The 23,878-nt window shown below is 49.9% G+C and overlaps 1 protein-coding gene across 6 annotated transcripts in view; it reads left to right on the top strand.

Moving 5' to 3' along the window:
* Window positions 1-23,878, top strand: part of LOC105495698 (KIAA1671 ortholog) — a 248,906-nt gene that overhangs the window by 203,498 nt on the left and 21,530 nt on the right. For all 6 annotated transcript variants that reach the window (XM_011765427.3, XM_071080292.1, XM_071080294.1 and 3 more), the window contains one exon: window positions 22,426-22,544. In XM_011765427.3, coding sequence (XP_011763729.2) covers window positions 22,426-22,544 — 119 coding nt within the window. The remainder of the gene's footprint in view (window positions 1-22,425; window positions 22,545-23,878) is intronic.

Raw genomic sequence — 23,878 nt, 5'->3', positions numbered from 1 at the left:
TCGTTTACTTCCCCCCTCCTCTCCACCTCTCTCTCTCCCATTCTTTCCCTTGGTACCTCTCTCCCTCCCTCTCTCCTCTCTCTCTTTTTCCCTCTCTTTCTTTATACATTCATTGAACACTTACATTGTGCCAGTTTTGGCCCTGGGAAGAAGTAGGTAAACCTAGTGTGGTCCCAGCCCTCCCTCAGTCGCAGCCCTCCCTCAGTCTCAACCCTTCCTCAGTCCCAGCCCTCCCTCAGTCTCAGCCCTTCCTCAGTCCCAGCCCTCCCTCAGTCCCAGCCCTCCCACAGTCCCAAACCTTCCACAGCCCCAGCCCTCCCTCAGTCACAGCCCTCCCTCAGTTGCAACCCTTCCTCAACCCCAGCCCTTCCTCAACCCCAGCCCTCCCTCAGTCACAGCCCTCCCTCAGTCGCAACCCTTCCTCAACCCCGGCCCTTCCTCAACCCCAGCCCTCCCTCAGTCACAGCCCTCCCTCAGTCGCAACCCTTCCTCAGCCCCAGCCCTCCCTCAGTCACAGCTCTCCCACATTCCCAGCCCTCCCACAGTCCCAGACCTTCCAACCCTCCCACAGTCCCAGACCTTCCACAGCCCCAGCCCTCCCTCAGCCCCAGCCCTCCCTCAGTCACAGCCCTCCCTCAGTCGCAACCCTTCCTCAACCCCAGCCCTCCCTCAGCCCCAGCCCTCCCTCAGTCACAGCCCTCCCACAGTCACAGCCCTCCTACAGTCCCAGCCCTCCCACAGTCCCAGACCTTCCACAGCCCCAGTCCTTCCTTAGCCCCAGCCCTCCCTCAGCCCCAGCCCTCCCTCAGCCCCAGCCCTCCCACAGTCCCAGCCCTCCCTCAGCCCCAGCCCTCCCTCAGCCCCAGCCATCCCTCAGCCCCAGCCCTCCCACAGTCCCAGCCCTCCCTCAGCCCCAGTCCTCCCTCAGCCCCAGCCCTCCCTCAGTCCCAGCCCTCCCTCAGCGCCAGACCTTCCTCAGTCTTAAGAGTGGAGATGGGCAAAGCTGGCACAACCTCCTGCTGTCCAGGGTGCTAAGTGCTCTCAGAGAGTTATGAGTAAGGAGAGTGTGCTCCCTGGGCTGTAGAGAGTAGGAGTCCCCCAGCAGTTGGAGGCAAGGAAGGGCATTCCATGCAGGAAGTTCACAGCAGTGGGCAACTGCGGGGCTTATCGGGGAACAGCACTCTGTCCTTTCTTGCTGAAGCAGGACATGAGTAGGGAGGAGCATCCCGTGATGGGCCTGTGCAGAGCCAAGGAGTTTGAACTTTATCCAACTGGCACCATGAGGAACGTCAGCCCGGGGGCTTCCAGCTCACCTGGAATTTTTGCCCTTTGGAGCCTTGCAAAGGCTTGGGATGTTAGAAAGGCTCAGGTTGAAGTTTCTCAGCCCAGAATTCTCCTGCCCTGACCTTGAGTCTTATTTGCATCTTGCTCCCGTAAGTGTTCTGGTCTACCCTTCAGAGAATGGACAGTGTTTACTGCAAGGGCTTTATTTTCCAGAAGTGGAGGGTAGTCGCTGCTGCAATGATTCTTGCAGTTCCTGTAAATTTCACAAGCTCCTCTGACTGGGCTGATCTATACCAAGAATTCTGAAAAGAGTGAATGCCGAAAAGCTCCTTGTATCATCCTGCCTCTTGGGCTTGGTGTCTCCTGCTGGTTTCAAAGCCACAGAACTATGATTCTGACTCTTACAAGCACCATAACAATCACAATCATTTCCTGAGCACCTACTACTTGCCAGGCACAGCACTCAGCACTTCTCATAGGTCATGAGCTCATCCAGTGCTCGCCTCGACTCTGGACGTTGGAGATGAGGCTCAGAGAGGTGTGGTGACTTGCCCAAGGCTGCACAGCTTCTAGATGCCTGGGAGCCAGGATTGGAGCCTGGCTCAGCCTCAGCCTTTGCCCTTCATGTGCCCAGTTGAAATGGTTCACTTTAATATCCATCTCCCCAACTTGATTTTAAGCTTCCCCAGGGCAGCTGTCTGAGGCATGTCAGATCCTTAGCATAGTTCTGGCATACAGTAGGTGCTGACAAAGTGCTCATTGTCCTGAACGAGCACCAGACAACCTCTGAGCTCCCTCTCTATTCTGAGTCCTCGATCCCGTGGTTTGTGTGGCTGACGGGCATTGTTTTCCTCTGCTGCTCTCATCACTGTGTGATGATGTTGCAGAGGAGGCCAGCTGATGGGAGCAGCCGCAGTTGGCCCAAGAGGGTGGCTGCTTTCTGCCTGGCAGCAGAACCCCTGGATTCTAGTGATGGACCCCCATTTTACAGAGGGGGAAACTGAGGTCCTGAGAAAGTGACTTACCTGAGGCCATAAACCACGGAACCACACTCTGTCGGCCCTCTGAGCCCCTTCCCTGTGCTAAGCCATGGCGGCGGGTGGCAGTCCAGGGTGGTGGAATTCTCAGGAAGGTGCTGCCTGCACTCCTTTGGGCTGCCCCTGCCTCCCCCGACACCCCACCACTGTTCTCTAAAGTCTAATCTGCCTGCTTCTCACCTGGACTCTACCTCTCGCTCTTCCCTGGTATGGTCTCATAAAAATACTAAGACTCGGGAAATAGAACTCGGGCCGTAGCTGGATGCCAGGCAGAGTGAGCTGGTCTGTAAGAGATGCAGTGCCAGCTCTCACGGCAGTGGGGAGAATATGCACATTGGGGGCTGAACAGCACCCCACTTCCCAAGTCCATAGGCGGGAAAATCATAATGTGTGCCTAACAGGTTTTTTTTTTTTTTTTTAAACGGAGTCTCGCTCTGTGCCTAGGCTGGAGTGCAGTGGCGTGATCTCTGCTCACTGCAAGCTCCACCTCCCGAGTTCACACCATTCTCCTGCCTCAGCCTCCCGAGTAGCTGGGACTACAGGTGTCCGTCACCATGCCTGGCTAATTTTTTGTATTTTTGGTAGAGACGGGGTTTCACCGTGTTAGCCAGGATGGTCTCAATCTCCTGACCTCGTGATCTGCCCACCTCGGCCTCCCAAAGTGCTGGGATTACAGGCGTGAGCCACCGCGCCCAGCCCCTTTGCTTATTTTAAAAGAATTACTCAAGCAAACCAAGCCCACTGTAGAAAAATAAGATTATAGAGAGAAGCAAGAGCAAGGTTATTTAGCATCCCATCCCCTGGAAACAATCCTTAAAACATATCTTTATCCTTTAAGAATTTTTTCATGTATATATGCAACATACATACATATATGCATATATAACATATAAATAAATATATGTATACATATATTTTTGTGTGTATATACACATATGTATATATAGCTAGATCAACAAAGTCCAGTTATACAACATCAATATGAATTCTTTTATTTTTGAGACGGAATCTCACCCTGTCACCCAGGCTGGTGGAGCGCAGTGGCGCAATCTCGGTTCACTGCAACTTCCGCCTCCTGGGTTCAAGCAATTCTCATCCCTCAGCCTCCCGAGCAGCTGGGATTATAGGCATGCACCACCACACCTGGCTAATTTTTGTATTTTTAGTAGAGATGGGTTTCGCCATGTTGGCCAGGCTACCCTCGAACTCCTGGCCTCAAGGGATCTTCCCGCCTTGGCCTCCCCGGCCTCCCAAAGTGCTGGGATTACAGTTGTGAGCCACCTCATGTGGCCAACTCTTTTTCTTTTTTTCTTTTTGAGACAGGTCTTGCTCTGTTGCCCGGGCAGGAGTGCCGTGGCGTGATCTTGACTTACTATAGCCTCCACCTTTCAGGTTCAAGCAATTCTGGTGCCTCAGCCTCCCAAGTAGCTGGGACTACAGGTGTGAGCCACCACACCTGGCTCATTTTTGTATTTGTATTAGAGACTGGGTTTTGTTATGTTGACCAGGCTGCTCCTGAACTCCTGGCCTTACGTGATCCACCTGCCTCAGCCTCCCAGCAACATGAACTCTTTTGTAACTAGTGTTCGTTCATTTTCTCTGCTTTGAATGACTTCCCGTGTCAGTGAATATAGACCAGCAGCCTCATTTTCAGTAGCTGCGCTGTATTCTGTTTTTCAGGTTACGCCCACTTTATTTCGTCAGGCCCTGAATGATTTTTGGATACTTAGATTGCTTCCAGTTTTTCTGTCTTATAAATAATGCTGCAGTGAACGTTACTGAGTAGTCGTTCTCACACACCTGCGTAATCAGAATAACTTTTAGCAGTAGTGTGACTGGGACCCAGGCCAAGCCCATATGCAGTTTTAAGGCTGTGCTGCACATTGCTGAGTGGGTTTAAACATCCATTGTCACAGTCATTTACATGTGTGTGAGGTGATTAAATCACTCCCAAGTCAGCTAAACCCTGCTGTGAGCACATATGTGTATACTCAAACACATACGTGCAGGCACACAGACACATGCTTGTACAGAGGAACATATACTGACTAGTTGCCTAATTTATCTGAGCCTTAGTTTTCTCCTATATAAATGCCACGCCAGGTTTGCAGTCCCCAATCCACCCTTCTGAAATCCAAAAAGCTCTCATTTGAGCAAAACTTGCCCCTATACCAATGCACCCAGGTGAGTCGCTCTGTCACCCAGACTGGAATGCAGTGGCGTGATCTTGGCTCACTGCAACCTCCACTTCCCGAGTTCAAGCGATTCTTCTGCCTCAGCCTCCTGAATAGTTGGGATTACAGGCGCACACCACCACGCCCAGCTAATTTTTGCATTTTTAGTAGAGACGGGAGGGTTTCACCGTGTTGGCCGGGCTGGTCTTGAACTCCTGACCTCAGGTGATCCACCCACCTCGGCCTCCCAAAGTGCTGGGATTATAGGTGTGAGCCACCACGGCTCACCTAATTTTTGTAGTTTTACTCCTGATTTTTTTATGCCATTTGGTGAGACTCTTCCTATGTGTCATGAAATGTTAACATGTTTGCTTGTGGACTGTTGTCCTACTCACATGTTTATGAACCTTGTTCTTCTCATTTATTATCCCCCAATGGGCCTTTCTAAACATTTTTTCCCTAGTTGCCTTCTCAGTATATCTGTACTACCACATAGTGTAGTATATCGGTAGTATATTTGTACTGCCACAGATATATTGTCTATCTGTATAGGTACCATATGCATATCTGTGCATTATACATTGAAAAATATTTTTCACACACATCCCCCAAAAAACAATTTCCCCCCCTTGGGGATAATATCACTCCTGTTGAGATTGCACCAACTAGACCAGTAGTTCTCAACCTGGGGTGACTTTGCCCCCAGAACATTTGGCCTTGCCTGGAGACATTTTTGGTTGTCATGATGGGATGGGGTGCTGCTGACAGTGGTGGCTGGAGACCAGGGGTCCCACATTGCACAGGACAGCCCCCACCACATATCCATAGTGCCATGGTTGAGAAACCCCACCCTAGACCTCACTGGGGGAATCTCAATATGCAATATATGCATTGCCTTTCTAAAACCTGAAAAGTCCTGAGTTGGAGACATACCTAGCCTCTGGGTTTGTGACTGGGGCTGGTGGAGCTGTGACAGTAGAACCCACCTCACGGTGTTGGTGAGAGGCCCCTTTGGGGGCTGGCATAGTCAAATGCATTGCTGGGCACCTGCCCCACAGTGTGTGCTCACCCAAGAAGAACCCAAACACCTAGTGTCCTGGGCACTCGGATGTTGCCCTATGTTGAGAAATGGGCCCTTCTGCCACAGAGCATCCTGGCTGCAGCATCCCAGAGGCCTTTGGGAGCCTTGAAGAATCAGAGAAGTGCAGTCCCTTGCCCAAGGCTGCACAAGCTTCTAAGTGCCGGGGAGCCAGGATTGGAACCCAAGGCGCCTGCTGACCTGGTGTCTCTTTCATGAATTCTGTGACCTTCAAGGTCTGCAGCTGACATCCTAGCACCTCAGGGGCAAGAGACTACTTCTTTTCTTCACTGCTTCAGGCATTCTTGGGAGGTACAGAGAGGTATCAGGGAGGAGGACAGTCTAGGTACGACTTCTTAGTTAGCCAAGTAAGGTCTGGCTCCAAGGATATCCAGGGCTTCCCTACGTGCCTGAAAGCCTGCCTCTGCAATGGGTTTGTTGTTTTATTTGTGGACTTTGATCCAGGCACTGTGTCTGCCTGAACTGGCCTCTGGGTTCTCCGGATACGCCAGCTTTGCAGCCAGCTGATAAGCTGGCTTTGACGGGCCTAGTCCCTGTGTCTCGGGGCTCACAGTTGTGGCTTCCAGAGAGCTCACCAGATTGCTCTGATCAACTTAGGACCTAACACCTAAGCCTAATCTAAGGCTAAGGTGTTAGATCATCACTTGCTCATTCCTCCTCAGGACAGACAGGAACCACTGCAGGAGGCTGTTCTGTCCTGACTTGGGCATTGTTAAGAGTTGGCCAAAGACATACCATCCACTTGGGTGTTTTCCAGGGCCTCTGGCTTACCACGGGGTGGATTGAGAAATGGGGTGGGTGGAGCTAACTGTGAGTTAGAACAGACAGCACTCTAGGCCTGGGCAGAGTCTTTGAACAAAGCCACAGGCTGGGCTGAGCACCAGAAGGAAACAGAGCCCTTGGCTCTGTGTCAGGCAATGGAATGTCAGCCCGACTGGTTTTCCTCCTTTCCCTGGGGTGGGGTGTTAATCAGCAAAGGAATCTCCTTGCTGGTTGACAGCCCTGAGGTTCTGGGCACCCCCTCACCCCTGCTGCGAGGTCCCCAACTCCAGAGGGAGAGAGACTCCATTCATGCTGAGCTTCCTATAGGCCCCAGCTCTGCCAGGCCAGCCACGCGAGGCTGCTCTGCGTGGCAGACGGGAGGGGGCTCTTCAGTCCCACAAAATAGTAGGCTCTTAATAGATATGACGCTTACCTTCCCCAGGCTGTTCCCTCTGGCTGCTTTGCCTTCTCTGATGTCCCCACCTGTCATGTCACACCCTCCTCAGAGCCCTCTGTCACCTGCCACTCAGGGCCTTCTGCACCCTCTTCCCCGCTCTGTCTGAGGCCCAGGGGACCTTAGATACTTGGGATAGGAAACTGATTAATCAGCGGAGCTCAGGATGACCAAGGAGGTGATTCAAGATGGCATTTTCTGCCCCTTGCTCTTTTTAAACCTATTCATAATAATTTTAGCATCTTTCCACATCAGCCCTTCAATTTCTACCTTCTTTTTTTTTTTTTTTTTTTTTTTGAGACGGAGTCTCGCTCTGTCACCCAGGCTGCAGTGCAGTGGCCGGATCTCAGCTCACTGCAAGCTCCGCCTCCCGGGTTCACGCCATTCTCCTGCCTCAGCCTCCCGAGTAGCTGGGACTACAGGCGCCCGCCACCTCGCCCGGCTAGTTTTTTGTATTTTTTAGTAGAGACGGGGTTTCACCGTGTTAGCCAGGATGGTCTCGATCTCCTGACGTCGTGATCCACCCGTCTCGGCCTCCCAAAGTGCTGGGATTACAGGCTTGAGCCACCGCGCCCGGCCCAATTTCTACCTTCTAAAGAGGTAGTCATTGTTGTTAATGGCGACACAGTGTTATTACCTTGCACTGATAAGCTATAGTTTGGGTATCAGTTGCTCTTGTGGAAGGGCAGTTGGGTTGTGTTTGCTGTTACCAAAAACAGTGCTACTGGGACCATTCCTTTGTGTGTGCATTTGTGTGTGTATTATATATGTTTTGTGTGTATGTGTATTTGTGTCTGTTTCTCTGTATTTGTGTATGTGTGTGTTTGCGCAGGGTTTTTTGCAGGTATGCATTTGTGTATATTTGTGTGTATGCAGCTGTGTGTGTGTATTGGGCGCATATATTTATGTGTGTTTTTGTGTTTGTATTTTTTGTGTATGTGTGTGCATTGGTGTAGATGTTTGTGTGTGCATATTTGTGCATATTATGTGTATGTGCTTATGTATATTTGTGTTTGTGTGAAAGTGTTTTTTGTGTATATGCATTTGTGTGTACATATATATCTTGTATTTGTGTGTATGCATATCTGTGTGTTTGTATATGTGGTTATGTGTATATTTTTGTGTATACATGTGTATATACCTATGTGTGTATTTGTATTTATGTACCTGTGCTTGTGTGTATTTGTATATGTATGTTTTTATGCATTTTTTTTTTTTTAAGACAGAGTCTCTGTCGCCCAGGCTGGAGTGCAGTGGCGCGATCTCTTCTCACTGCAATCTCCGCCTCCTGGGTTCACGCCATTCTCCTGCCTCAGCCTCCCGAGTAGCTGTGACTACAGGCGCTTGCCACCACGCCCGACTAATAATTTTTTGTATTTTTGGTAGAGACAGGGTTTCACCATGTTAGCCAGGATGGTCTCGATCTCCTGACCTTGTGATCCGCCTGCCTTGGCCTCCCAAAGTGCTGGGATTACAGGTGTGAGCCACTGTGCCCGACCTATGCATGTATTTTTTCTGTGTATATGCATTTGCCTGTATATGTGTGTATTTGTATGTATGCATCTGTGCTTGTATTTGTGTATGTGTATGTGTATGTATATAGTTTTTTGTATATATATATCTATATGTATGTGTATATTTGTGTGTATCTGTTTGTATGCATGTATGTGTGTATGTGCTTTTTTTTTTTTTTTTTTTTTGAGACGGAGTCTCGCTGTGGCGCCCGGGCTGGAGTGCAGTGGCGTGATCTTGTCTCACTGCAAGCTCCGCCTCCCGGGTTCACGCCATTCTCCTGCCTGAGCCTCCCAAGTAGCTGGGACTACAGGCACCTGCCACCACGCCCGGATAATTTTTTGTATTTTTGGTAGAGACGGGGTTTCACCATGTTAGCCAGGATGTTCTCGATCTCCTGACCTCGTGATCTGCCCACCTCAGCCTCCCAAAGTGCTGGGATTGCAGGTGTGAGCCACCGCGCCCGGCCTGATGTGCTTTTTATGTATATGTAATTGTGTGCATATATGTGTGTATTTGTGTGAATGCATCTGTGTGTGTTTATATTTTTGTGTGTATATATGTTTCTGTGTATACGTGTGCATATGTGTTTGTGTTTTTGTGTACGTTTGTGTGCATTTGTGCATGTTTGTGTGCATGTGTTATGTTTACATGTTTGTGTGTATATATGTGTATGTGTGCATCTGTGTTTTTGTGTCTTTGTGTGTGTATATACATATATGTGTGCATCTGCGTGTGTTTGTGTGTGTTTTGTGGATATGTGTTTGTGTATATATACATGTATGTATGCATCTATGTGGGTGTGTTTTGTGTATGTACATTTGTGTGTATATACATGTATGCATGGATCTGTGTGTGCGCATATCTCTCTGCTTGATGGACTCCCAGTAGCAGGGCTGGTCAGGCCACTTTGTGACATTGGAATGTCATCATTCCCATAGAACACAGCTGAGCTGGTGGCAATGTCCTGTCAGGGAGAGAGAGACCAGGCCTCGGGCTGGAGGATTTGGGGTCCTCAGTCAATGGGGAGACACACCCAGCTCCCTGCCTCCTCAACAGGTTTACACGTACGCTGCAAGGCTGCAATTCTGTCACCTGACAAGTTGAGCCCTAGCCTGAAATAAACTATGAGAGAGATGTTTTGACATGTGATGTTTCAAAAAAAGAAGTCAAATTGGGCTTAGGCTGTTTTAAGAATCCCTCCAAGAGGAGCCAAGTTGGGATCAGTGGGAGCAGATTCCATTAAAAGGAGATGCTGGGAAACGTAAAAGAATTATATACTTACATATAATTATACATTTTCAAAATGTACTTTTTATATCACTAGCCGCAAATGTTACAAAATACAAAAAGAGGTAGAATACAAAAATGTCCTCTCTCCCCATCCTCTAGTCACGCAATTCCTCTCCTAGAGACGAGTATGATTGCAGTTTTCTTGTGTCCTTAGATATTCTGTGCGTTTTGATCTTTACTTTCTTCCCCCTCACAAATGGCAGAATCCACCACCTGTTACTTTGCACCTTGCTTTACTCACTTAGACAGTGAATCTTGGAGGTCGTTCCATGTCAGTAAACTTATGTCTGCCTCATTCTGTTTAACTATTCTTTCTAACAATTAAGTAGCGTTCTACATTATAATTGTTCTATAATTTAGATTAAATACATTTTTAAAACTCCAAATTCTCTTTTCCCTTGACTCATCATAACCTTAGAACTGCAGAGCTTATATTAACAGAGAGTCTGAGTTAAAAGGAAAATCAAATTTGTCTATCTCCATGCAAGAGTGCCACAGTACTTCTGGAATGTTCTGTGCTCCTCCCCTCTCCCCTGATTATTTTGGGGATTTTTCTTCTCCCTCAGGATCAGTCTCTCCTGTTTTGCACCTTAAATGTATCACACCGGCCACCCCAGTTTCACTGTCAGCACGCTGCACATAGTGTTTTATTAAAAACAATTTGTTTTAAAAAGCAGCAAGAATTAAACTTTAAGGGCATATATAAAAGCAAATGGTCCTGTGATATATCAAGAGGGTCTGGGTAAATAGCAGTGTCACCATCAGACATTAGAGAGGGGCCAGGGAGTCCTTTATGGGTTAATTCACTCCATTCATCCATCCATCCATCCATCCATCCATCCATCCATCCATCCATCCATCCATCTTCACTTACTTCCTGTGCTCTGTGGCTGTCTCTGAACTTGGCACTGGCATTTGAGGGTGAACAGACCACAGTTCCTGCCCTCAGGGAGCTTACAGTTTGGAGAAGACAGTCAAACAAACGATAACCACAGTCCAACCCAATAATTTCTAGGATGGCGTGAGCTCAGGGGGTTCTGTGGGAGTCCTAAGAACCCACCTGGGGACGGGGGCAGCCAGGAGAGTCTTCCTGGGGGAGCGGATGCCTGGACCGCATTTTGGGGACACATTCCAAAAAGACCCCGGGCCACACTGCCAGCAGCCGACACACTGGACCGAGGAGCACTTCCTGGGTGAAACTGTAGTGGGCGTTGATAGAGTGGGGAATCACAGGCCACTGACTTGAAACCCAGCCACCTGGGTTTGAATGGAGCTCCTTCCTCTCTGTGCCTCAGTCTTCTCATCCAGAAAGTGGGGATAGTAACAGTACCCGATTCCTCGGTTTGTTGGGAGGACTAAATGTGGCAGCCTAGCATCCAGTAAGCGCCATCCAAGTGTCTGTTGTTGTTACTATTTAATGTCTCACAGCCTCAGCTCCCTTATCTGTGAAATGGGGATATTAATAGTATCTATTATGGGAATTAAACCTGATGGTCTACATAAGGAATTTGACATGGTGCCAGGCGTGCAGTTGGCGCTTCTTAGGTGTTTGTGATTGTTACTATTCTTATTGCCTCCTTGCCCACCTCTGACACCCACAGTGCAGGCTCTAGGGTACCCACTGGGCTTCTTGGGTCTAGGGGAACCCTGCCTCTGAGGCCGACAGGAGCCTGGGCCTCCCAGCCCAGCTGTTGTTTCTGTTTATAGCCTCCAAGGAAGCCCCCACTCAGAGCCTTGTCAGGCACTCCCAGCCGGGAAACCAAATACGCCTCCTGCAGACCAGCTGCAAACTTGTGTTCCTGTCACTTTGGGTAGCACTTGTCCCATGGAGACAGCCTGTCTCTGCCACAGGCATCATTTTGCAGCCTGCACACCATGGTAGATGACTCAGCGGCCCTGCAGAGCTGGGGCTGCAGACCATTATGTGATGTGGGACCTTCCCCAGGGTGCCCTTGGAAGGAGTCCTCGTCTCCCTGGACATCAGGTCCAGGGAGATACTGGAGGATGTGGTTTAGGTAGCCACTCTGGTTCTTAGCTGAAAGACAGAACTGTCAGGCCTCATCAGAACCTGTTAGCACCTTGTCATGATGTTTGTTAAAATGCTATGTTTGGGAACTGAACAGTGGACACCAACATCATGTGGACTGGCATCTGCCTAGCATTGACCACGTGCCAGGCATGTGCAAGTTGTCCCCAGACATTGACAGAATCCTGCCAACAACCCTAAGCTTCCCATTTCACAGATGGGGAAGTTGAGGATAGAGAGGAGCCCTAGCTCAGAACTGCTAACCTGTCCCACCTGCAACGTGTCAGAGCATCAGGATAGGTTAATTTCATATCTGCAACCTAAAAGTTTGTGGTTTAGGTTGCTAATCAGTAAGGGCTGTTAGCATATCTGTGGAATGTTTATAAAAACTGGTTTTAGTGAAGCCCCGAGGAGTGAGCCCCATTATTTTATCATTAGGTGGGTGCACCACCAACAGTGTGAAGATTCTGAATACGTGCTCATTTAAAGGGGAATGAGCCAAACCCTTTACACCGACAGTTCATGCAGAAGGTTTTGTAAGCACTGGATGTTAGCCAGCAGTCAGAGGTTAGCCATCAAGCTGCAGAGAGCCACTGAGACCTCCAGTCCCAGACCATTGATCACCAAGAGAGTGAACTGAGGCACAGAGAAGGGCGGGCAGGGCCTTGCTTGAGGTCATCTAGGGAATGGAGCCAGAGCTGAGGATGGCACCTGTGCTCATGACAACGGGTCAGGAGGTACAGCTCAGCCACGTGCACACAGGTGCACAAAGGTTAGAGCCGCAGCCCAGGTGGGCCCATCCAGCCCCCTCATTCAGAGGCTTGGGCACACATGCCCACTCCGCCTCCCTGTCACTCTTGCCCCGTGTCTCTCTCTGCGCCCATCTCCGTGCTTCTCAGTCATGGGCTTGCTCTTCTGGTTCGATCTTGCTCCCATCTCTGTCCTTGCTGCTTCTCTCTCTGCCTCTGCCTCTGCCTGCCTGTCTCTGTCTCCCTCTCCTCTTCTGCTCTGTCTCCTCCACACCAGACTTGCACCAACCCCAGAGATGACCTCGAGGCCTTCCTGCACCACTGAGTAGTGTCCACAGCATGTCCTGAGTAGCCTGCAGCCAGGAGATCAGCCCAGACCCTGGACCATGACCCTGCCTGGGCCACCACACCCAGCCACATCCAGCCACACCTGACTACACCTGGCCCAGTCCGGCCACACCTACATTGTTGTCCTTGGAGCCCACTGAGGGGGAGTCAGTGGCTGCTGTCCCATAGTTTTCCCTGAGAAGCACCATTCCTCCCCTGACATAGAACTGGGGATGGGGCAAGACTTGGCTTGTGCTGTAACCAGAGGCGACACAGTGGTCTGCCCAGAAGCCCATCATACATCCTGACTTCTCTCCCAGCTGGGACCCAAGTCCATGGGAGGGGATGTTGTGCAGGTTTTTGCTGGCAGCTTTGAGAGAGGGTCCTGAGGGGTCTGCCCAGCCTCATGTCCCATCTAGTTCCTTCCAGTCTGACCCCCTTCCTTCCCCTCCCCTTCCCTCCTCTCCTCTCCTCTCCCTTCCTCTCCCATCCCTTTCTTCTATTCCTCCTTTCCTAACATCCCTTTTCCTTCTTCTCTCCTTCCCTCCTTCCTATTTATTGAGCACTTACTATGTGCCAGGTAGTATAACTAAGCACTGAGAATTATGACAAAACAGCGATTCCCTCGGAGACTGCATGTGCTCTGAGGGACACACATTCAATGAGTCATACAAATGGTTTCAGGACGACCAACTGAGGCCAGGGCTCTGAAGGGGAGGATGCCCACGTAGACCGCGGGGGGTCAGGGAAGCCCCTAAGAGAAGCTGACGTCAGCGTGCCATCTGAAGGATGAGTGGGCCTGGGCCAGTGAAGGCAGCATCCTAGACGGAGCCAACAGCTCAGACAGGGACTGTGGCATCAGAGCGGGTGAAGAAAGAGGGTGAGATGAGGGCACCAGGAGTGAGTGCTGGTCAAGTGGGACCCACATGGCCCAGTGAGGACCCCGGCTTTATCTTCAGAGTTCTGGGAAGGGAGCCACTGGAGGGATGGGAGCATGTATGCCGAGGCCATTCTGAACCTTCTGAAAAGACGGTCCTGACAGCTGGGGGTGCAGGGTGGGTGTGAGACAGACTGCGGGACTTGACCCATCCTTGGCCTCCAGCCCCTCCCCTTCTCTTCCCAGGCCCAACTGAGACTCCACCTGTGGATGTACTTCGGGATGGCCTGTGGTGACCAGAGCACTCGCCAGGGAGTCAGGACGCTGGGTTTCAGGCCTGGCTGGGCATTCCTCCCACTGCCTGGTCCTCAGTTTTCCCCTCTGTAAAATGGTCAGTGAGGACCCAGGAAAGCCCTCAGTGTCAAGCCAGAGCCAGGAGAATGTGCTGTCTTTGGAGAGCACGAGTTTGGGTGCCAGGCAAACTCAGGTTCAAATCCCAGCTCCACCCCTTCCAAACCATGTGACCTTGGGCATGCCAGATCTACTCCCTGGGCCTCAGTCTCTTCCTCTGTGAAATGGGTTCCTCATGGTTCCTACTTCATAGGCTTCTTAGGTACTTGCCATGGCATAATGATTGGCACATTGTCAGCGCTCAGGAGTGTCAGCCCCTGCCATTATTGTTGTTATTGCTTGGCCATGGTACTGGTCTGGCCTGGACACGCGATGAGAAGCTGCCTGGGCCCACAGGGGCACTGGGACAGAGCGCGTGTCCCCCACGCTGGCCTGGGCCCCATGACCGCAGCGCTCCCTGCACAGCTGGGGATATAGAATTACAGAGGAGATTGAGACACACTTCTGGAATCTCTTAGAACTGCTCTGTCAGCTGTGTGCCACTGAGCACTGCCCTGACTCAGGGTTCTTTCTTAGGCGGATGTGTCAAACACCCCAAAATACATGCAGGTGTAATATTTTCTTTTTCCCATCCCCTGTGTAACTATATCGCCTTTTCTATTTAAGAAGCTCATGGCTACTCACTGCAAAAACATTATTCTCAGAAATGTATTTCTCCAACAAATCTTTATTCCAGGACTACTGGAGGTGAGGTATTGTTCTAAGTGCTGGGGTACTGTGATGAGTGAACTCAGCTCCTATAGATCAGGGATCAGCAAACTACTGCCTGAAAGCAAAATCTAGCCAGCTGCTTCTTTTGTAAATAAAGTTTTATTGGGACACAGCCATGCACACTGATTTGGGTATTAGTCTGTGCTGCTTTTGCATTAACAACAGCAGAATTGAGTAACTGGAACAGAGACCATCATGATGACCCACAAAGCCCAAATATTTACTCTCTGGCCCTTTGTAGAAAAAGTTTACTAAACTCCGGTGTAGATTGACTAAGAGCCTCTGTCTGATTGGTACTTAATTCATGATGTGTACATATACTCCCATTTATGTGTGTGTTTTCACAAAACTGGTGTCACAACACACATTGTTTTGTTACATTAAAAAATTTTTTTCTGGCCTGGCGTGGTGGCTCAGGCCTATAATCCCAGCACTTTCAGAGGCAGAGGCAGGTGGATCGCTTGAGCCCAGGAATTCAAGACCAGCCTGGGCAACATGGTTGAAACCTTGTCTCTACAAAAAATACAAAAATTAGCCAGGCATGGTGGCACATGCCTGTAGTCCCAGCTAGGATCACGTGAGCCTAGGAAGTTGAGACTGCAGTGAGCCGTGACAGTGTCACTGCACTCCAGCCTGGGCGATAGAGTAAGACATTGTCTCAAAAAAAAAAAAAAAAATTTTTTTTCTTTTTTACGTTTTCTAGTTTATGGCAAACATCTTTCTGTGACAAAATATTATTTCTGGACATTATTTGGCTGTACTTTTTTTTTTTTTTTTGAGATGGGGTCTCGCACTGTCACCCAGGCTGGAGTGCAGTGGCGCAATCTCGGCTCATTGTGACCTCTGCCTCCCGGGTTCAAGCGATTCTCCTGCCTCAGCCTCCCGAGTAGCTGGGACTGCAGGTGCCCACCACCATGCCCAGTTAATTTTTATATTTTTAGTAGAGATGGGGTTTCACCATGTTAGCCAGGATGGTCTCAATCTCTTGACCTCGTGATCTGCCTGCCTCGGCCTCCCAAAGTGCTGGGATTACAGGCGTGAGCCACCGCATCCAGCCATTCCTTGGCTGTATTTATCCATTGCATGGATATTGTATTTCACCATTCCTTGCTTTATTGGACATTCAGGGTTTCTCTAGTATTCTGCAATAATAACTAATCCTGCAGGGTGGTGTCCATGTTCCTAGATCTTGGCAGGTGTCTTTGATGGTTTCCTTGAGATAAATTTCTGGACCGAAAATTACTGAGTTAAGAGTATGCAGATTTTAAATTTGAGGACATATGTTAGGGTTTGTTTTAATATAGCCTTTAGGGGGTACGTGTTAGCCTGTCTCCCCAAAGCTGTCCACTGAGGCACTTGTCTTTGCCTGCAAGACAAGGGCCCAGAGTTCTCACCTTCCAGTGACTTTGGGGCTTGGCAAGCCAGTCCAGGCAAGTGGTTTTTAAACCTGCCAAGTCTTAAGGTTTTTCAGAGCATTGTAACCTACACCTCCTTCTGAGAGTCTCCTGACGCATCATAGAAAAGGTGGGGCAGGTAGAATGTTGGTGGCAGGAAGGAGCACTGGTAAGGGAGCCCAGAGCCTGGGTTCCAGTCTCCCCAGCTCCGCTTCCCACTCACCAGGAGAACTAAGAGCCCCATAGCTCTTCCTGTTTCTGGACCTCCGTTTTCTCATCTGAAAACGAAGGGCCGACTGAATGGACTCAGAGGGTCCGTCCAGGTCTATATTATAGGATTCAGTCAACCTCATTTGACATATTACCAAACCGAGGTAGGAATTGGAGACTTGGATAGGTGGAGACCAATTCAGGCAGGGCTCTCTTAAAGTTAATAAAACATCCTGCCTTAAAGTTAATAAAACAACCTGACTTTTAGAAAGTGAGTTGCAGGGGCCGGGTGCGGTGGCTCACGCCTGTAAACCCAGCACTTTGGGAGGTCGAGGCGGGCGGATCACGAGGTCGGGAGTTCGAGACCAGCCTGGGCAACATGGTGAAACCTCGTCTCTACTAAAAATACAAAAATTAGCTGGGCCTGTGGCACGCATCTGTAGTCCCAGCTACTCGGGAGGCTGAGGCAAGAGAATCGCTTGAACCCAGGAGGCGGAGGTTGCAGTGAGCCGAGACCGTGTTACTGCACTCCAGCCTGGGCAACAGAGCGAGACTCCGTTTCGAGAAAAAAAAAAGTTGCAGGCCTGTGTGTGTGTGTGGTTGATTTTGAGGCCTCATAGCTCTGGGGCTAAGTGTTGTGATTTGAAGTTCCGCCAAGTTCTGGTAGAATGATGAGGCATGAATAACTTGCAATGCACACAGGATTACCAGGATACTAACTAGAGAAAGTGCTGATTAACAGCTTGCTTTCTTAAACTGCCTTTACAAGATGAATTCCCTTAGGTAACCCTAGCCCCTGCATGACTCCAAATTTGAGGGTCTGTGTGTGCTAAAGAGCAGAGAACACAGTTATATTCACCGTAACTGCTTTGACTGAGTATTGAGACACAGAAGAAGTAGCTCGCCCGAGGTCATATAGCTACTATGTGGTGGTCTCTGGATTCAAGTCCAGATGTTCTGGTTCTGCAAACAGTGCTTGTTCAGGGAAGACTGTGGAGAAAGTGGTAAATGACAATTATTATATTGTGGAAAATTCTGCAGCAGTGCTGTACACTGGAGATTTCTACAGAGATAGAAAAGTGTTCTCCACGCTGTTCAGTATGGTGGGTGGCTGTGAAGCCCTTGAAGTATGGCAATGCCACAGGGGAACTGAATTCTTAGTATTATTTAATGTCAGTTAATATAAATTAAATTTAAATAGTCATAAGTTGCTAGTGGCTACTGTATCAGATGGCACAGATGTAGAGACCTGAGGTCTAGGGGATGATGGGAGCCTGGGGCCTCCTGAGCCAGCCCTCAGGGTAGGATGGTGGGAAAGTTCAGGGAAGACTTCCTGGAGGAAGAGCCATCAAAGATGAAATCTGAATGATAGCTTGGAGGTGGTGGCTGCTCCGCCAGGTCTGGAGGTGAGAGGGAGGAATGTGAGGGGAGGGAAATGGGGCTGGAGGAGCCAGTGGGAGGGACTGGGGAGTGAGAGGAAGGGTAGGGAGGAGGGAAGCAACACTGAAGGAGCTTCGAGCCCACCAGGCCCCGCACCCATGCAGGCCCCGCAGGCCGTGACCCTAACCCTAACCCCAACCTTTACCCGGAGGGATGTGGGGGGCTGTGGAAGGGCTTTGAGCAGGGACCTATTCAGTTTTGGAAAGTAGAATGAGAAGAACATACAGGGCGAAGGATGCCAGGGGAGCCCCCTCGGAAGCTGCCGCAGTGTGTGAACAGATAGCTGGTCATAGCTGGAAGGAATGTTCCAGAAAGAGACTTCGAAGGACTGAGGATCGATGCAGTGTGGCAGTGAAGGCGAGAGAGGAGGTGGGACGCTGGCCTCAGGACCCTCAATCTGGCATTAGGCAGTGGAGGGAGGAAACGCATCCATCCCTGACTCTTGGAGAGTTCAGATCCCCGAGTCTGAATCCGAAACCTCTGTGGAGAGGGCAGGCAGATGGTTGTATAAAGGGAAGCCACCATGTTTTGATTGGACACCATTTATCCCCAGGGCCATCCACAAGAGGTCTGGAAACTGCCCCCCTGCCGCCTGCCCTGATTTCACCCTCAGCAATGGACTTGACCTTTTTGTTTCTGGGGGGCGCCTGCAGACTCCTTCTTCCGTCACTCAGCACTGAAGGGGATCCCCCTCTCTCAGGGATTTTAAGAACCCTTTGCCAAGGCTCCATTACCCTGCCTGACTCCAAAGAGGGCCTGAAAATTGCTCCAATCATGACGGTTCCCATCTCCTGGGCACTCATTTGTGCCAGGCAGTGAACTTAACACTTTCCAGAGATTATCTCTTGATACTTCAAAACAGTCCTTGTTTTTCCAGTGTGAAAACTGAGGCTTGGATGGGTGGAGTCACTTGCCAGGCTGCACAGCTGGGCAGAGCAGAGACAGCAAGCCCAGCCCTGCATCCCCGCCCTAGCTATAAGCTGTCCCCAAACTGTCACTCCTCTGCCCCCCATTGAGCTTAGCACACCTGCACACCCAGGCACAAGCCCAGCATCCACTTTGTAGCCTCAGGACAACAAGCTACTTGGGACAACGATGTCTTGTCCTCCACCAGAAACAACCCCTAATTCCCCAGCATCTGGCCTCTGAATCTGACTCCGAAAGGCATTAAGTTAAGGAAAGGCCAGTTCCATCACATCTTCGAAAACAGTAAGGAGCTGGGAGCGGGCTCAGATGACTGCTCCCAGCCCTGCGTCCCAGGGAGGTATTCTGTTGACGGTGCTGTGCCTCTGAGTATATCAGGTGACCTTGCAAAGCAAAAATATAACACTCCCCAGCAGGGCCTGACTGCATCCTTACGGCGCGCTAACAGCTATCCCCATGTGCTGCCCGTGGGCTTGGAGGTCAGGCAGCCTCTTCCAAAGCTGGCTTGCTCATCCGGATCCCAAAGCCCTTTGACCTGGTGACACTATACCTAGGAATTTCTCTTACGGGAATAATCTCAGAGATGTGTTGATTTAGCCTCAGGGATGTTCGTCATATTATTGATTGTAGTGGCGAAGAAAATCCTCAGCAAGCAAAAATGCCAGCACTCAGGGACTGGTTAATTGGAAGATGCTGCATCTGAAAAGTGAAATATTCTTCAGCCAGTAAAATGGTGATGTAGGTGAATGGATCCTGAGAGAACTCTGGGCAGGACTATGACAGGATACTGTCTTTGGGTGATGAGTTCTTTTAAAATGTGTTCTTTGTGATTTTCCGTTACTCCTAAATGTTTTACAATTAGTAAGGTTGTAACTAGAGACAGAAAAGCTTCTACAGACAGTAGAATTAAGAGTGGACAGCAGCTGTGATTCGGGTCTATGAGTATAGCCATTTAGCAGGGGTGACTGAGGGATTTATTCTGAATTCCCGTCCTTGTATACCCCTCATTCTCAGTATTTACATGAACATCGTGGGCTACATGAGTATCTCCAAAAGGCAAGAGAAAGAGAATGGGAAGGAGGTGACCATTTATGGGATGTTTCCTGAGTGCTGCGCCCTTTTCTGGGAGCTGTCATATTTGTGTCTGTGCCCTGGGGGTGACCGTTATTTTCTCACTGAATTCTTGTAACTTCTCTGCAACTCAGAGAGGGAAGCCAGAGCCCTGAGGCCACACAGCAGGCTTTTCCCCAGGCGCCCACTCATTCTGCAGGACCACACGGACCACACACACATGTTTTCTCACTTCAGTGTGGTTCCAGATAACCTGAGAAGAGGCTGGCTCCCCTGCCTGGGAGGAAGATAAACTGCTGAGGAACAATCAGCCCACTTCCATTAATTAATCACCTACTGCATGCCAGGCAGGCTCCAAGAGGGGAACAGAAACATTGGCACATCCCAGGCTTAAAGGGCACATCTGATAAGTTGCAGGATCCCGGAGCCTGCATCTGTGCTGTGACCTCCCATGCCCAGTTCCCCAGTGCCTAGCATATAGTAGGTGCTCAGTAAATATCTGTCATGTAAATAACTTATGTGTCACATTCTGTCTGGTAGAATTGATAAGTCATCCAGGGTATACAGTGGTGACTCACGCCTGGAATCCCAGCACTTTGGGAGGCCGAGGCGGGCAGATCACCTGAGGTCAGGAGTTCGTGACCAGCCTGGCCAATGTGGTGAAATCCTGTCTCCACTAAAAATACAAACAAATTAGCCAGGCATGGTGGTGTGTGACTCTAATCCCAGCTACTCAGGAGGCTGAGGCAAGAAAATCACTTGAACCCGGGATGTGGAGGTTGCAGTGAGCTGAGATTGCGCCACTGCACTCCAGCCTGGAAGACAGAGCAGGACTCCATCTCAAAAAAAAAAAAAAAAGAAGTTTAGGGAGGAGATATCACCATGGGTTGCAGTAGCTTTGGGTAAGAAGGATTGATAGGGAGGTGGAATGGCACAAACAAGGCGCAGAGGCCAGGAGTGTGTGAGGCTTGTGTGGGAGACAGTATATAGTAAGCCAAAGCATGTGGGATAGAGAGTTTGTTTGGAGCAAGGGTAGGGGATGGGATCAGACAGGAAATTTGGGGGCTCGCTTGCAAGGGGCCTTGGATTTCAGCATGAGGACAATAGGGAGCCCCGGAAGGTATTTGAACAGGAGATGATCTGAAGCATATTCCAGCAGAATGTGCCTCCTGCCCTCAAATGGAACAGAACGTAAGGAGTAAAGATGAGCCGTGTTTGTCTTTCTGGACCAGTCTTACGCCCTAACCCCCATCTCCAAATTCCTCATCAAAAGACAGTGACTGGGGCCGGGCGTGGTGGCTCACGCCAGTAATTGCAATGCTTTCAGAGGCCGAGGCAGGAGGATTTCTTGAGCCCAGGAGATTAAGACCAGCCTGGGCAACATGGCAAGACCCCATCTCTACAATTTTTTTTTTTAAAAAAGGTGGGTGTGGTAGTGTATGTATACCTGTGCTCCCAGCTACTTGGGAGTCTCAGGCAGGAGGATCACTTGAGCCCCAGAGGCCGAGGCTGGAGTGGGCTGTGATTGCACCACTGTACGGCAGCCTAGGTGACAGAGTAAGACCCTGTCTCAACAAAACAAAACAAAACAAAAAGATGGTGATTGAGAGCGTCATTCAAAGCTCAGGCAGCCAAGGCCATCTGAGTCATCAGCGTGCCAACGGCCCATCCAAGGATTCTACTTTTGGTTTTGTCTTGAGTGCACCAGCATCTCCCCACTCAACAAAGCACAAGCCTAAGTGGCAGCCATTTCAATGGCCACATCACAGGGAATGGGCTTTTAATTTGCGAAGCAGACAAATGAAGGAAGATAGTTCAGTCGTTTAATGGGGATTTATGGCCTTTCCACTGTGTGCCAGGCTTGGCCCTGTGGTCAGTTCTGTGCTAATCAGCACCCTTGCTCCCTGCCTGCCCCCTCTGAGGGCCCAGGCTGAGGGCCGAGACCAGCAACAGACCAGGTTGCAACAGCCCAAGGGATTGATGTTGCCTGATGTGCAGTGGTTTGGACCTGGGGGCTAAAGTCCACTTCGCCAGCTGTTTACTGGCTATTTGACTTGGGTCATGTAATTTCATGTTTTTAAGCCTCAATTTTATCATCTATAAACTGGGGATTGTAATAAGATCCACCCCATGGGATTGTCGAGGGGCTGTAGTTCAACCAGGTGATCTCATGTCAAGAGCTCAGCCCAATGCCTGTCCCGAGTTTGGTGCTGCAAGGATCTTGTGTCTGGTGATGTGGATGGGAAAGACGGTGGTGGTAGGAACCTGGGCAGGTGGGTGCATAGAGGTTTCCCTAGCCAGATTCATGAGTCTGGGTAACACTGAAGATGAGAGAAGTGTGCCCAGGCTGTACTGTGAGGAGGAGAGACGGCCATTGAGGTGAGGGCCAGGCGATGCCCTGCAGGGCTCCACATGCCAGGTAGGGTGACCACTTCATCCCAGTTTGCCCACTTTTAGCACTGAAAGTCCTGTATCCTGTGACATCTTGGGCAAACCAGGACGATTGATCACCCTAGTGCCCAGCCAAGATGTCTGGCCTCACTTAGGAGGGCAGTGGGGAGCTGGGATGGGTTTGAGCAGGGGCCGTGCGATCTGACTTGCGTGTCAGCCGGGACGGGGGTTCTAAGTACATTTCCCGGTAGAAATCTCACATCTGGCTTGTCTTTGCAGGACCAGCTGAAGCAGTGTTTCTCCCGGCGGCCCACTGAACCCAAGGACACTGACACCCTCGTGCATGAAGCCGACAGCCAGTATGGGACGTGGACAGAGCAGCGCCAGAGTGGGGAGAGGTAAGACGCCTGTGGCAGGATTCTGGCTGCAGGGGGGCATCTGGGCTGGAGTTGCTGCAGCCCACCCACCTCCTGATTTCTATATTGCTAAAACCTCCGATCTGTAATTATAAGAGGAGCCCATTCTTGTTTTAAAAAAGAAATTAGGAAGTACAAAAAAATAATAAAGATTATGGGCCAGGTGTGGTGGCTCACGTCTGTAATCCCAGCACTTTGGGAGGCCGAGGCGGGTGGATTGCTTGAGCTCAGGAGTTCGAGACCAGACTGGGCAACACGGTGAAACCCCGTCTCTACTAAAATACAAAAAATTAGCTTGGTGTGGTGGCATACGCCTGTAATCCCAGCTACTCGGGAGGCTAAGGCAGGAGAATCACTTGAACCTGGGAAGCAGAGGTTGCAGTGAGCCGAGATTGTGCCATCGCACTCCAGCCTGGGGGACAGAGCAAGACTCCGTCTCAACAAAACAAACAAAAAAGAGTATGGGCCAGCCGCAGTGGCTCATGCCTGTAATCCCAGCACTTTGGGAAGCCCAGGCAGGCAGATCACTTGAGGCCAGGAGTTTAAGACCAGCCTGGCCAACATGGTGAAACCCCGTCTGTACTAAAAATACAAAAAAAAAAAAATTAGCTGGGTGTGGTGGTGGGCACCTGTGATCCCAGCTGCTCAGGAAGCTGAAGCATGAGAATCACTTGAGCCCAGGAGATGGAGGCTGCAGTGAGCCAAGATCGCGCCAATGCACTCACTCCAGCCTGAGTGACAAAGAGAGACACCTTGTCTAAAAAAAAAAAGGTAATGATATATGAAATATCCAAGATAGGCAAATCCCATAGAAACAGAAAACAGATGAGGCTCTGGGGGTGGAAAGGGAATGGGGATTGACTGCTTCATGGGTACCTGGTTTCTTTTTGGGGTGATGGAAATTTCTACGATGACAGTGACCAATGGCAAATTGTATTTTACCACAGTGATAAAAATGATAAATCACCGATATTAAAGTTGAGAGGGGGTTGATAGAATTGAAAATGGTAAGAAAAAGTAAAAGGAAAGCAAAGGTTTTTGTTGGTTTGTTTGTTTTGTTTTGTTTTGTTTTTGAGAGGAGTCTCGCTGTGTCACCCAGGTTGGAGTGCAGTGGCGCAATGTCAGCTCACTGCAAGCTCCACCTCCTGGGTTCACGCCATTCTCCTGCCTCAGCCTTACGAGTAGCTGGGACTACAGGTGCCCACCACCACGCCTGGCTAATTTTTTTTGTATTTTTAGTAGAGATGGAGTTTCACCATGTTAGCCAGGATGGTCTTCATCTCCTGACCTTGTGTCCACCCATCTCGGCCTCCCAA

Source organism: Macaca nemestrina, chromosome 15 (genome assembly GCF_043159975.1).
Source record: "Macaca nemestrina isolate mMacNem1 chromosome 15, mMacNem.hap1, whole genome shotgun sequence".
NCBI lineage: Eukaryota > Metazoa > Chordata > Mammalia > Primates > Cercopithecidae > Macaca > Macaca nemestrina.
The sequence above is the reverse complement of the archived record's forward strand: the minus strand, read 5'-3'. Positions and strand labels throughout refer to the sequence as shown.